At 30.2% G+C, this 13,994-nt stretch overlaps 1 protein-coding gene across 2 annotated transcripts; it reads left to right on the plus strand.

The window, feature by feature from the left end:
• Positions 1 to 211: 211 nt before the first annotated feature.
• LOC114915461 (transcription factor MYB114) lies at positions 212 to 11,767 on the plus strand. 2 transcript variants are annotated; one of them, XM_029270267.2, is made up of 3 exons: positions 212 to 752; positions 859 to 982; positions 2,200 to 4,712. In XM_029270267.2, the coding sequence occupies exons 1-3, from the start codon at positions 632 to 634 to the stop codon at positions 2,504 to 2,506; spliced, it is 552 nt and encodes a 183-aa protein (XP_029126100.1). In that variant the 5' UTR covers positions 212 to 631; the 3' UTR covers positions 2,507 to 4,712. The 2 variants fall into 2 exon arrangements, with proteins under 2 accessions (XP_029126100.1, XP_082915932.1); XM_083059806.1 differs by lacking the exon at positions 2,200 to 4,712 and adding an exon at positions 10,872 to 11,767 and having other exon boundaries at positions 238 to 752.
• The last annotated feature ends 2,227 nt before the right edge of the window (positions 11,768 to 13,994 follow it).

The raw sequence follows: 13,994 nt of genomic DNA on the forward strand, positions 1-13,994 counted from the left end.
AAGATAAAAGAAAATGGAGAGAAAGGTGAAAATTAAATTGATAAGAAACAGGTAAGAAATATCGTAAAATTTATAGTTAATTAATAGAGTAAAATTAGATAAAAACAGAAAAAGTTGATATTTTAAAAATTATATTTTATATAATTAAATTTTTATATAAAAATAAATAATATATAAAATTATCATTTTACTTTTTTCTCTTTATTTATGTTTATTTTTGTCTATACTAATTTTACTATATTTAAATATAGTAATTTTTTGCTTAAAAAAAATATAGTAATTTTTACGTATAATGTATTATCTATTAACATAATGCATTAGTTGCCAAAAGGAACTTCACTTTTGATAATTCATTATCTATTACTATAATACGACACACACAGATAGAGATAGTATAAGATAGAATAAAAAAATAATATTATCTTTTGATTAAAATCCCCATCAATCTCCTCATTTTTTTCAATATAATTCTTTGTCGTATACCCCTCTACATTCCGGGGCCCCATGCATAGGTGTTTTTTTTAATTACTCTCCATTCCACACTCCTCTCTTCATATACACTCTGATTCACCTGCAGATACCTAACACCATATACGCTTATAAATGCTCATAAAATATTCATGAACAAAAAATGGAAAGCAAGACCTGCTGTGAAAACGAAGGGGCATGGTCTTCTCAGGAAGAGGGTATCCTTATCAACTACGTTCAAGTCCATGGAGAAGGAAATTGGGGTGACCTTCCCTTAAGAGCTGGTACACATGCAACTAAAAGTGTATATTTATTTATTATATTTTAATTTTTTTTTTACTTTTTTTATACTAATTTCCATATTTTATTCTGTTTGCTTTCTATATATAGGCTTGAAACGATGTGGTGAGAGTTGCAAACACCGATGGTTGAACTATCTCAAGCCTAGAGGAAGAAACATTTCTTTGGATGAACAAGAGCTCATAATCAGACTGCATAAGCTCTTGGGGAATAGGTATTACATTACTTTATTCTCATTAACTTTGTGAGGATTTTTCTTCCCTATGCTTTTTTTGCATTTTTAATTTTTAAATCCAGATCTACTATGTGGTCCAACAATACAAATCACTTTTCTTTATTTTTGGAGGTACAACCTCATGAATATTAAAACATGTAGATAATTTTAGTTTTTTTTTTTTTTGTATATTAGTGTATAGTATTTGTATTTTTGGAAGATAAATGTTTATATTTTATTATATAATTATAATTTATAAATAAACAAATCTTTTAAATATATAAATTATAGTATAATTAAAATCAGATCTCTTTTTATTTTGATTAATTTTTCCCAAATAATTATCCAAAAAAACTAATTTAAACACATTTTTAATATAATAGTTATGAGAGATGTCACAGTTTGGCACTATTTATATACTAAGCTCTCTCTTGAAATTAACCACCTTCTCACAAAGTTTTGGTTGTAGACTTGCGCTCAGCATTTGTTCATTCAATAAATACAAAAACAAATTAAAACATATTATTGGGAAAAATGAATGAGTCGATTCATTAATTTAGTGAGAAATTCTATGATACTCATCTTATTTGAGAGGGTATCAGTATAGTTTTTTATATTTTATATTTTTAATAATTTATTTAAATAATTTTTATGATATTTTATTCTTTTAAATTTTAAATTATTTACTCACTTTTTTTATTTTATATATTCTAATTTATTTGTAATAATATTATTATATATTTAAATAGTTTAATTTTAATAATTTTTTAAGTATATTTTTATCTTTTCACTTAAAATTTTTGAATTTTTATATTTTAATTTTAATAATTTTTTAAGTATATTTTTTTGTCTTTTTCTCTTAAATTTTTGAATTTCTATATTGTAATTTTAATAATTTTTTATTTTTACTATTTATTAAATTTTCTTTTTTTAATATTTTATAATATTATTGAAATCTTATAATTTTAATCTCTATAATTTTATTTTACTTTTTATTTTATAAGTATAATTTGGATTATTCATTTTATAATTAAATTAATTTTTTTTTAAAATTTTTATGAGTTTACATAGAAAAATATATTGAAACTCCTCAATCTTTGAGGGTACCGTAGCAACTTCCTAATTTAGTTAACTGAAGTACAACTTATGTATTTATTATAAAGGCTAACCCAAAGTTAATCATAACTGACTCGTGACCATTCAATTGCTAACAATAGCAGGACTATTAATCCTAACACCAGCCTCTCCTCAAGTTGGAGAGTGTATATTGAGCACTCCCAACTTAGACATGAATTCAGAGAACATTGGTGGTTCAAGAGTCTTGGTGAAGAAATTTGCCAATTGATAATAAGAAGGGATTGGAAGCAAATGGAAAAGATGGGATATATTGAAGCTTCTCATGAATTATGTGATATATCAATGTCAATGTGTTTAGTTGATTCAAGAAAACTAGGATTGCTTGCATTGTTCCAAGCTGATCGGCTATCACAATATAATAAGGTCGATGATGTGAAACAAACCTAAAGATCACGAAGAATATAAGTCAACCATTGAATATCACAAATGGTAGAAGTAAGGGCACCATATTCTGCTTTTGATGAGGAACGAGGAATTGTATTTTGCTTCTTGTATTTACAGGAGACCAATGAAAAACCAAGGAAAATGTAATATACTGTAATTGATCTCCTAGTGGTGGGCAAGAAGCCCAATTTGAATCATTAAATGCTTGTAACTAAAGAGTAGAAGAGGAAAAGCATAATAACCCTTGTGTTGGTGCAGTCTTAATATATCTAACAATTAAAATGATGAATTATGGGAGATTACATGAATTGAATGGGTTGTTGAACCACAAAACTAATATTCGATCTTGCAGTGGTAAGATAGAAAAGTATACCAATTAAGCGTCTGTAGGAAATTGGATCATGTGGTAGGGCATCAGATTGAAAAAGAAGTTTATTATTCTTCACCATTGGAGTTGCAGGATTTGGAAGCTAGTAAATCAACATCAGATAGAATATCCAATGCATACTAGCTGACATAAATGGATTCCTTGTTTTGAATGAGAGACTTCATGGTTGAAGATATTTGAGGTCACCAAGGTCTTTGATGCAAAAAGTTCTTGACTGAATTAATTTCCTTAATAGAGTTTCTAGCTAGCAAGTATAACATCAATAACATAGATCAACAAAGCAGTAAAGGAATTAATCTATCTTTCAAAGAATATGGAATGATCATGTTGTGAATGAGCAAATCCGAGAGACAACAAGGCAGAGGATAACTTGGCAAACCATTGCCTACTCACTTATTTCAAGCCATATAATGATTTGGTTAGCCAACGAATTTGATTGGATGAGGAAGGAACAAGGCCATAGGGAAGTTCCATGTAGACTTCCTCATTGAGATCCCTATGTAAGAAGGTATTATCAACATTGAGTTGCTTCAAATGCCATTGCTGAAATACTACAATGGCTAGCAATAATCTCACAGTGTTGAGCTTTCCCATTGGTGAGAAAGTATCAAGGAAGTCCACACCTTCTTGTTGTGTATACCCCTACAAGACAAGCTTTATATCGTTCAATAAAACCATCATCTTGATGTTTAATCTTGTAGATCCACTTGAAACTAATAACAACTTTTCCTGAAGGCAAATCAATCAAATACCATGTGTTATTTGCCTCTAAGGCATTCAATTTAGCCTTCATAGGATTTACCCAACCCAAGTTCTTGACTACTTGTTGGTAAGTTTTGGGTTCATAAAGGGTGAATATATCAAGAGTGTAATTTAGATGAGAAGGATAAATGGAAAAATACGAAAGAACAAAAGAAATATGACGAAAAGTATTACTTGATGATGAAGACAAATTGCTACTTGCTGAGTTAAAGTGTTGGTAGTGAAAATCTTGTAAATAATTTGGAGCTTTTCTAGTTTTGGTTGACTTGTGAATGGGTTGGGTGGTGTTCGAGTTTGATGGAAACTATTGTTGAATTGGGAAACTTGGCTGGTGATTGAGTAAGAAGCCTAAGAGGTTGACATTGGGAGTGAGCGAATGGGTTCAAGGAGAAAATTGAATGTGTCTAACAAGGAATTATCATCTTTGTGGTGTGAGGTGGGATAAGGGGAAGACTTATAGGGAAATATGTTTTCATGAAAAAAAGGACATTTCTGGAAACAATGATTTCACGAATTTGAAGATCAAAGACAAAGTATCCTTTGGTCTCATGCTTGAAACAAAGAAAAATGCATTTTTTTGATCTAAGATCCAGTTTAGTCATATGTTGTTCCAATGTCGATGCATAGCACAATGAGCCAAAGACCTTTAGATTAATGAGGGTTGGGGATGAATTGTGTAATAGTTCAAAAGGTGGCTTGTTGGAAAGTATAGGAGATAGTAATCTATTAATTAGGTGGACAACATGTGCAACTGCATAGGACCAAAAACATTTTGGAAAGTTAGAATGAAATAAAAGGTTACAGGTCACATTGATGACATAACAATGCTTTCTCTCCATTGTGGAGTCTCTACGCAAGAAGTTTGGTAAGTAATGCCAAACTGTGCATAGAATTTAGGATAGTAAAAATTCACTTCCATTAATTGATTGAATTGAGTTTGAACAAAAATAACAAAATCATGCATCATGTTTTTCATTTTATAATTTGGTTTTCATTAAAAATAGCCAAATGTGACGTTTGTGATTATCCACAACAGTGAGAAAATAACGATGTTCATGTAAAAAAGGGACACCAAGGGGTTCACTTATGTCTATATAAATGAGGTCAAAAGAATGCATAATGACAAAAGTGCTTGAAGGAAATGATATAGCCTGGTTGGTTTGGCCAAGTGACAATAGTCACAAATTTTATTTCTTTGGTATTTGACATAAGGAAAACTATTACGTATAAAATTGAGAACTTTATTTGAGGGAGACCTAGTCTAAAAAGCCAAAGATCAAAATCAAACTCAAAGTTCAATTTGCAAGATATATACGAAAACGTTGGATGGTTGAAAAGGTGCTTTTGGCTCCTTGAGATGATATAATTCACTATGAAGCTCAGCATGCCCAATCATCTTTATTGTAAGTGATACGGGTATAGGTGGGTTGAGTTGGACCCAGTTTGGATAAATCTGTTATATGATCTAATCAAAATTTAACAGGTTGAGTTAGGTCAGGTTTGTGTATTTTTTTTTTTAAATTCAACCCAACCGAACTCATTCGTGAGCAGATTGTATTAGGTTTGATCAATCAGGTCAATATAATTAAATTTATTTATTTATTTATAAAAATTTAAATTTTTTATAATAGATGTAAACTATTTAATATATTATTGCAAATGCAATGTTATAACCTATAAAATAAATAATGATATAAAATAAATTCCAAAATTAATTTATCATTTTGTTACATTGTTATTAATTCTAACAATTAATATTAATACAAAATAAAATTTAAAATAAATATGTTGTATTGTTACAATATTATCAATCTAACAATACAAAATTTATTACTAGGAGAGAGTGATAGAAAGTATTATGCTAAGTAAGTGATCATCAAAATACTAACTTATTATTATTATATTTATTTATTTTAATATATTTTTTTATCATACATGGTTGGGTAAGGTTAGGTCACAGGTCAAAAATACAAAACTCGTTACCTAATTCATATAGTGTTAGATTTTGATCGAATTGAATTGGATTTGACTCGATATTAAAAAAATCTTATCTAAACTCATTGAATCGATTTGAATTGATTCGGATTCACGAGTTATCCGTATCTATTTACATCCCTACGCGGGTTATTAGTACCTATTTACATCCCTACTAACTGACATAATTAGCAAAGGTCAGTTGACAATTTATGGAGGAAATCAATTGTTGAATAACTCAGGGATGTATAAGACATTGAAAAGTTGTAAATTAGCTGAGAAATGAAAAGTGCGCGAGTGTTTGACTACAACTATGGAACTATTTGGTAAGGTGACTCGAATAGGTTTGATACTATGGAATCTAATGAAGTTGGATTTGGTAAAGGTTACATGATTAGTGGCTCCAGTATCTAATATCCAGCAATTTTGATTGGGCTTATGTTTACCTAAGAAGGTTTTTGGATCTTGTTAATGTAGATGACTCACCAACAAAACAAGAAATTGTTGGGGAGTTGTTAACATCAGGGAGCACTCCTCATAATGGGTAGTGAGTAAGTCACACAAGTGAGCTTGACACCACAACATAACCTAAAACCTTAAGGCGTTAGGTAGGTGGGTTTTTCTCACTTATATATTACTCAACATGCCCAACTCTAACCAATGTGAGACTTCACTTCACACTTGAACTCCAACACTCCCCCTCAAGTGTGAATCCCTTCCACATGGTCATGCTCCTCCTCAAGTGGAAGCTTTTTATTTCGTCCACGAGTATTCAATGGTGACCTTATTTGCACTACTGTTGCACTTCAACGACACACGTCCTCCACACCTATAGGGAGACTTTCAGTACAAGGGATGATCCTACTCTTGGATCTCCTGCCAATTCTATTTAGGATCGCACTTTTGGATCCATCTAATACTCGTCTAAGCCGATCACCAGTCATTTGGTCGAACCATCGGCTCTGATACCAATGTTGAGGAGTTTTTAATGCCGGGGGAGCACTCCACATAATGGGTAGTGAGTAAGTCACACAAGTGAGTTTGACACTACAACATATCCTAAAACTTAAGGTAGGTGGGTCTTTCTCACTTATATGTTACTCAACATGCCCAACTCTAACCAATGTAGGACTTCACTTCACACTTGAACTCTAACACTCCCCTTCAAGTGTGAATCCCTTCCACATGGTCACGCTCCTCCTCAAGCGGAAGCTTTTTCTTTCGTCCACAAGTATTCAATGGTGGCCTTACTTGCACTACCGTTGCATTTCAGCGACACACGTCCTCCACACCTCTAGGGAGACTTTCAGTACAAGGGATGATCATACTCTTGGATCTCTTGCCAATTCCATTTAGGATCCCACTCTTGGATCCAGCTAATACTCATCTGAGCCGATCACTAGTCACTTGGTTGAACCATCGGCTCTGATACCAATGTTGGGGAGTTTTTAACGTCGGGGGAGCACTCCAGATAATGGATAGTGAGTAAGTCACACAAGTGAGCTTGACACCACAACATATCCTAAAACCTTAAGGCATTAGGTAGGTGGGTCTTTCTCACTTATATATTATTTAACATGCCCAACTCTAACCAATGTGAGACTTCACTTCACACATGAATTCCAACACTCCCCCTCAAGTGTGAATCCCTTCCACATGGTCACGCTCCTACTCAAGCGAAAGCTTTTTCTTTCGTCCACGAGTATTCAATGGTGGCCTTACTTGCATTATCGTTGCACTTCAATGACACACGTCCTCCACACCTCTAGGGAGACTTTCAGTACAAGGGATAATCCTACTCTTGGATCTCTTGCCAATTCCATTTAGGACCCCACTCTTGGATCCAGCTAATACTCGTCTAAGCCGATCACTAGTCACTTGGTCGAACCATCGGCTTTGATACTAATGTTGGGGAGTTGTTAACATCGGGGAACACTCCACATAATGAGTAGTGAGTAAGTCGCACAAGTGAGTTTGACACCACAACATAACCTAAAACCTTAAGGCATTAGGTAGGTGGGTCTTTCTCACTTATATATTACTCAACATGCCCAACTCTAACCAATGTGGGACTTCACTTCACACTTGAACTCTAACAGAAATGACCTGATTGACTTTGTGGGATTCATTGAGCTTGGATTGCTACAACAAATTCAATATATCTTTCACTTGCTTAGGACTGAATCGACTGAGTTTGGCATCAAAAGCTTTTGCTTGGGGAAAAATCGAATCATCTACATATGAACTTGATTGAGAACTTGATCCCTCATTAGAAGTAATATTATTTACTGCGTGATTGCTCTTGTTCTTGGAGCTATAGAGATAACCTAGTGGAAAGCCATGTTTAAAATAGCTGCTCGATTGTGTGGCCTATTCGAGTGCCAAAAGTGCATTTTTTGATGAATTTATTCCTCTTCCTCTTTCATTTCCTAGACCCTTTCCATTTACATTCCCTTGGATATAATTTTGCCTCTAGTTATTATTATTGTTTTTGTTTACAAAATTCATCATAACCTTTGATTCCTCTACAGTGTTACCAGTAATCTCTCTCTTGTTACAAAACTAGAGAGAAAACCTTGTTTATGTTAGTTAGGGGTTCCATCATCAAAATTTGAGTTTTAATTGTACCATAGATTTCTCCAAGTGCCATTTAGAAAACAAATCACTTGTTCAAATTCTTGGTTTCGTTGGACAGCTTTGAAAAGCTTACAATTACTGCATTTGGTTGTGTAGGAACAATATGGAATTTGCCTAAAGTCTCTAATTCTTTCCAAAGAATCTTCATCTCAGTGTAAAGTTGTGAAACAAATTTGTCACCTTGTTTAATCAAGTGGATCTCTTGAGGGATATGAAATTCTGAACTAATTATCTCCCTTTGAGAACCTTTCCTTTAGATCATCCCCATATGGATCCTTGGCATTTTTGATGTAGATATATAATGCTTTGTGCTATTTGCATTGATAGTTAATTTTCTTGTGATCCATGATATCACCATCATATTGCATATTTCCTATGCTTCAAAGATCTCATCAATTTTATTTTTTGACCCCAACGTGCTCTCTATCACACGACTCCATGAATGATAGTTTGCACCGTTCATTGGAGGTGTAACAAAAACCATACCTGGATTTTTTCTAGGTACGTAATAGATAGCAAGGGCTTGAAGGATTCTAAGATTGATCAATGAAGTCTCTATTTTAATAAGATACTGATTATGCCATCGCAAAGAAGCATGAACAAGAAATAGAAGAAATGAAACTTCAAGAACAAGAGGACAATGCAAAAGCAAAGCGGGTTGAACCCTCTTTGATACCATATTGGGAAAAATGAATGAGTTTAGTCATTAATTTAGATAACCGAAGTACATCTTATTTATTTATACAAGAGGCTAACTCAAAGCTAACCATAAGTGACTCATGGCCATTCAATGGCTAACAAGACTAATAATCCTAAATATCTTATTATATATAGATGGACCATATTTTGAGTTTGATCAAAGGAAAAGGAGTATTTGAATAAACTTCCATAAAAATACTTTTAAAGGAAACAAATAAGAAAAAAAATGTTTTTTACAAGTTAATTTATAAAGGTTAGCTAGCTCTCTCATATTAGTTTTTTCATAAACTTATTTTTAATTTATATACAAACTAGTTTTAATTTATGAACAAATTAATTTTATTATTTTCTTTTTGTTTGTTTCTCCTAAAAATATTTTTGATAAATTTATTCAAATATAATCTAAAAACAAATTTTCTGAATAAAGTATTATCCTTTATAAAATCCCTATTAACAATTTCTTTCAATATCTTCTTAATTTTCCCCTTTTTATATGACCATGTATCTATTTCAACATTATTAATTATTTCTAAATCTATCGTGTTTAAAGTCTAACATTCACTGCCATCCAGTATGACTCGACGAATAGCAATATATATAATAACATTTTCTAAGTTTGGTAGTCTCCATTTCAACTATATATCCTACTTTATATAATGTGTGACAATGTGACATCTTTATTAATATCTTTATTATTTTGTAATTAATTTTAAATATTTAAAGTTAGAAATATATGGTATAACATTCTCTAATAGTTACTTCATGGTTAGTTCATCATATATGTCTTATATAAGGTAAATATAATTGTTCTTTTTAAAAACTTTATACAATATTTCTCTTGTCCTGGATCACGTTTTTCAAAGTGATAAAAATTTGATGTAATATTATCATTCATATATTCAATAAATACAATAAAGAAATCATAAATTTAGTACTATTTTAACATGTACAATGTACATGTTAAATGTTAATTATATATAATTAAAATTTAAAATAAATTATGTATATAAATAAGTATTATATTTAAATATATAAATAATTTTAAATATATAAATTATATTTTATATTTATAATAAATAATTTATATTATAATATAAGATTATTTTTATTTATTTGATAATCTATTTTAAAAATATTAAAATTTAATTACAAATAATTATAATAAATAAAACTGAATTAGATATAAAGTTAAAGAATATCTAAATTAAAACCCCTCTTATTAATTAAATAAAAATATTTAAAAATGTTTTCAAACAACATAATCATTTGTGTTTTATATATAAAAGTTTATTTTTCTCATAATATTTTTATTTTATTTTATATAAAATAATGTTGGTCTTCCAAATTTCGGTTTTAAATTTTGTAAAAATATTTTCTTTGATTTTTACCGCTTCAAAATTTAAATTCATTATTTTTTAAGCTCTAATATTTATTTTAAGATAAATAAATAACATTAATTTAGAAATCAAAATTTTCTTAGGGAGTTAAATATTCTTTTCCTAGAAGATATTTCCTTTAATTTTCATGTCTCCAAAATTTAAAATCATTATTTTTAATTTATTACATTTATGTTATATAGGAATGATAAATGACATATAATTTAGAGGTGATTTTTTTTTTCTTAAGGTGCATGTCGGCATGAAACCACATCTGTGTTATTGGGTGTTACATGAGATGGTCATATAAATACCATTTTCTTGAGGCATAAACAGTTAACCAATGCCATATGAAGATAAAGTCCAAAATTATTGATTTTGAATTTTAGATAATGAAAACCCAAAAAAAAATAAACATTTACAAGCACTAAAATCAAAAAAAAATTACTCAATTTATATGAAAGTCAAAATCATATTTAACTTATTTATTAGAGGCATTGATAGGCTGATAAGTTGCTATACATGATCACAGGTGGTCTATCATTGCAGGAAGGTTGCCTGGACGCACTGAGAATGAGATCGAGAACTTTTGGAATACACATTTTAGTAAGAAAGAAGGAGAGAAGCCCAACAACAACGAAAAACCAAGCACAAGTGTAGCCACAACTAGTAAAATGCCTAGTTTTCAATCTTTCAAGTGCACCAAATTGTGTAGTGATTCTACAGAATCTACCTACCCTGTGATTAAACCTAAAGTTGTGAGGTTAACCAAGTCTGTCTGTCATGCCACACACAAAGGATGGAAAAGCCACTATCCTTGATGCATCCACTTTTATGTAAAATAAGATGAAAACTATCACAAAAATTCTTTAGGAAGCATTTGGACCAAGAAAAATATTTACTTTATTAAAATCTGATACCTAAAATGTTAATTTCTTACGTTTGATTTGTTATTTTAATAATATTATTAGGAAATATTATTCTTCAAAATGGCTTTTGTAAAGGTTTTCATGGAATTATTCTCATTGAAGAAATGGAAAACTAACTTTATAAAATAAAAATAAAGTTTTAATGTGGTAAAAAGATCGTGATACCTTTATTTGCTTTTTTAATGTAGTTAAAAAAATATTTTCAAGTAACATTTATAAACATGCAAGAAACATATTTACGACCAATGTAACATCTCAAATTTTTTACTAATATAATTGTTTAATTATTATTTATTTTAATATTTATTAGGGTTATTTTCTTATAATTGTTTTAATTAATTGAAGGAATTTTATAAAATATTTTAGATGTTTTTAATAAATATGACTATTTTAATTAAATAATAAAAATTTATGAAAATTATTTTATATAATATTTATTAGAGAAATATGTATTTTTATGCAATTTTGTTATAACAAGTAATTGGAGAAAAATATGTGTTTTTATTATAATTATTTGTTTATTTTATTTTAATTATAGTAGTGTTGAGAAAAATATATTTATTTTATATATTATATTTCTTAATTATTAATTATTGTATTTTGTAATAATTATTTGAATTGGGAGAAATATTTTTATTTGATATATTATTTATTTATAAGTTTTAATATTTGAGGGAAAAGAAAAGAGAACTATATGTTTAAAGTGTTTTAATAAGGGTTAAACATGGGTGGGAAAGTTTTAAAAGAGTGTTTTAAGAGTAAGGAGCCAATTTAATTACATTTTACATTTCTCAATTCTTGTTTACACTTTATGCTCTAAAAAATGAGGAGAAAAATCAAAGATCGTTGGGAATTACTTTGGAGATTCGTGCCCTTTTTCTAGCCTTCATTGAGGTAAGGAAGGAGATAATAGTCTTGCTCTAAGCATGACATGTATGCTGGGTAATGAGATTGACCCTCAATCATGTCTTTGTTATTTGTTTTGTATGAGAGGGATTTTCCCAAAAGTGTGTCTTTATCTTCTTTGTGATTCTTTGGTAAACTATTTAATGGTTATTGTTATGTATATGTATTCAATTTGGTATTTGATTTGATAATTGTGAATTTTGAGTTGCTCGTGAGTTCTTGTGAGAACCCTAAGAGAATGCATTTTAGTGTTTGTATAAGGAGATGGTATGAACATTTGAATTTATGTAATTGATCGCTTAATAGAGTAATTTTAGGCTTTTAATCTATGATTTTATCAATTAATAGATGGTCAATTTTGATGAATTTTAATGATAGGATGAGTTACAAGGTATAAGAATAAAAATTTGCACATGTTAGACTCCACCATGAGTGTGACCGAAGAGTCATGGCTGTGATTAGTCTGTCATAGGTGTGACTGACGAGTCACGAGTGTAACTAGTGAGTCACAATCATGATGTATTTGAAATTTGGTCTCCTTTTGGTTTTGCCAAGCTAGTCACAAGCGTGACCGACAAGTTATGGATGTGACCAGTCACAATTGTGATTCGTGAGTCACGATTGTAACACATTATGATGCTCATTTTTCTCATTCTTTTCTTGTCTTTTCTTCCTTTTTGTCACCTTTACTACTTAAGATGAGTTATACTTATGAGTTTGAGATAACTTGAGGATGATTAGCTTGAGGATAAGATCTAGTAAGTATAAGGAAGTAATTGAGTTAATGTTCAAAAGATGTAGGGGCAAGAATGTTCTTATAATAATTATAATTGGAATGTTTTAGTAGTGTGGCTTGGGACTATGATTCATAGTGTTAGCATGAAATGGTTTACTCTTATGTGTTAATGATATGAATGCTTTGTGATATCTATATTAGTGCTTAGGAAAGAGAAATCATGAGAAAGGACAATTGGAAATAAGTTACGATATGAGTTAATTGTTAACAACTTGAAGTATTTTTGTTGATAGTTATGCTTAAGGACTTAATGTGTGATAGTGTTAACGTTGCTAGATTAGTTAAGCTATTAATTTAGACTCTTAGTGACATTCATCTCTTAGCGATTATGACCAAGGTATTAACATATGATTAAACGATCTCATAATGATTCTTTCTTGAGGTGTATCGGATGTGGTGTAATCATTGTATTACTTAATATTGATAATTGACTGTAGTATGTGAGTATGTCATTGATATGATATATTGTGAGTCATGTATGAGTTGATTGATGTGCTTTGACATTGATACAATTAATGTGTATGGATCTTGTGAAGGTCATATGATGAGAAGTCTAAATAAGGCTTAGCCATGATATGATATCATATGACGTGTGATGTGTTATGGCATGAAATCATGTGAAAAATTATGCAAAGTCTGTTTGACATGCATCATATGCATAAAAGTGTTTTTATGGGTACGATATGAAATACACTATCAGAGAAGGCCCCTTTATGTAAAAGCTTGGAGATTAGTCATTGGAGATAACTTGGTTTAGAAGTCCTAGTCTCGCCCTTTGTGTGCATGAGATGTATCTTGTGTGGCTCAATTCACTACAAGAAAAATACAAATTTTCGACGGATACAAATCTATTGGAAAATATAAATTTTTTGACGAAAAAATCCGTCAGAAATTTCTGACGGATATTTATCCGTCGGTAATTTCTGACGGATATTTATCCCGACATTGCCGACAAATTTTTCCGTAAAAAAATCTGTTAGAAAGGTGACACGTGGAAAAACTTTTTCCAACAATGCCTTTACAA

Source organism: Cajanus cajan, chromosome 1 (genome assembly GCF_000230855.2).
Source record: "Cajanus cajan strain Asha chromosome 1, NIPB_CcT2T_4, whole genome shotgun sequence".
Classification (NCBI taxonomy): Eukaryota; Viridiplantae; Streptophyta; class Magnoliopsida; order Fabales; family Fabaceae; genus Cajanus; species Cajanus cajan.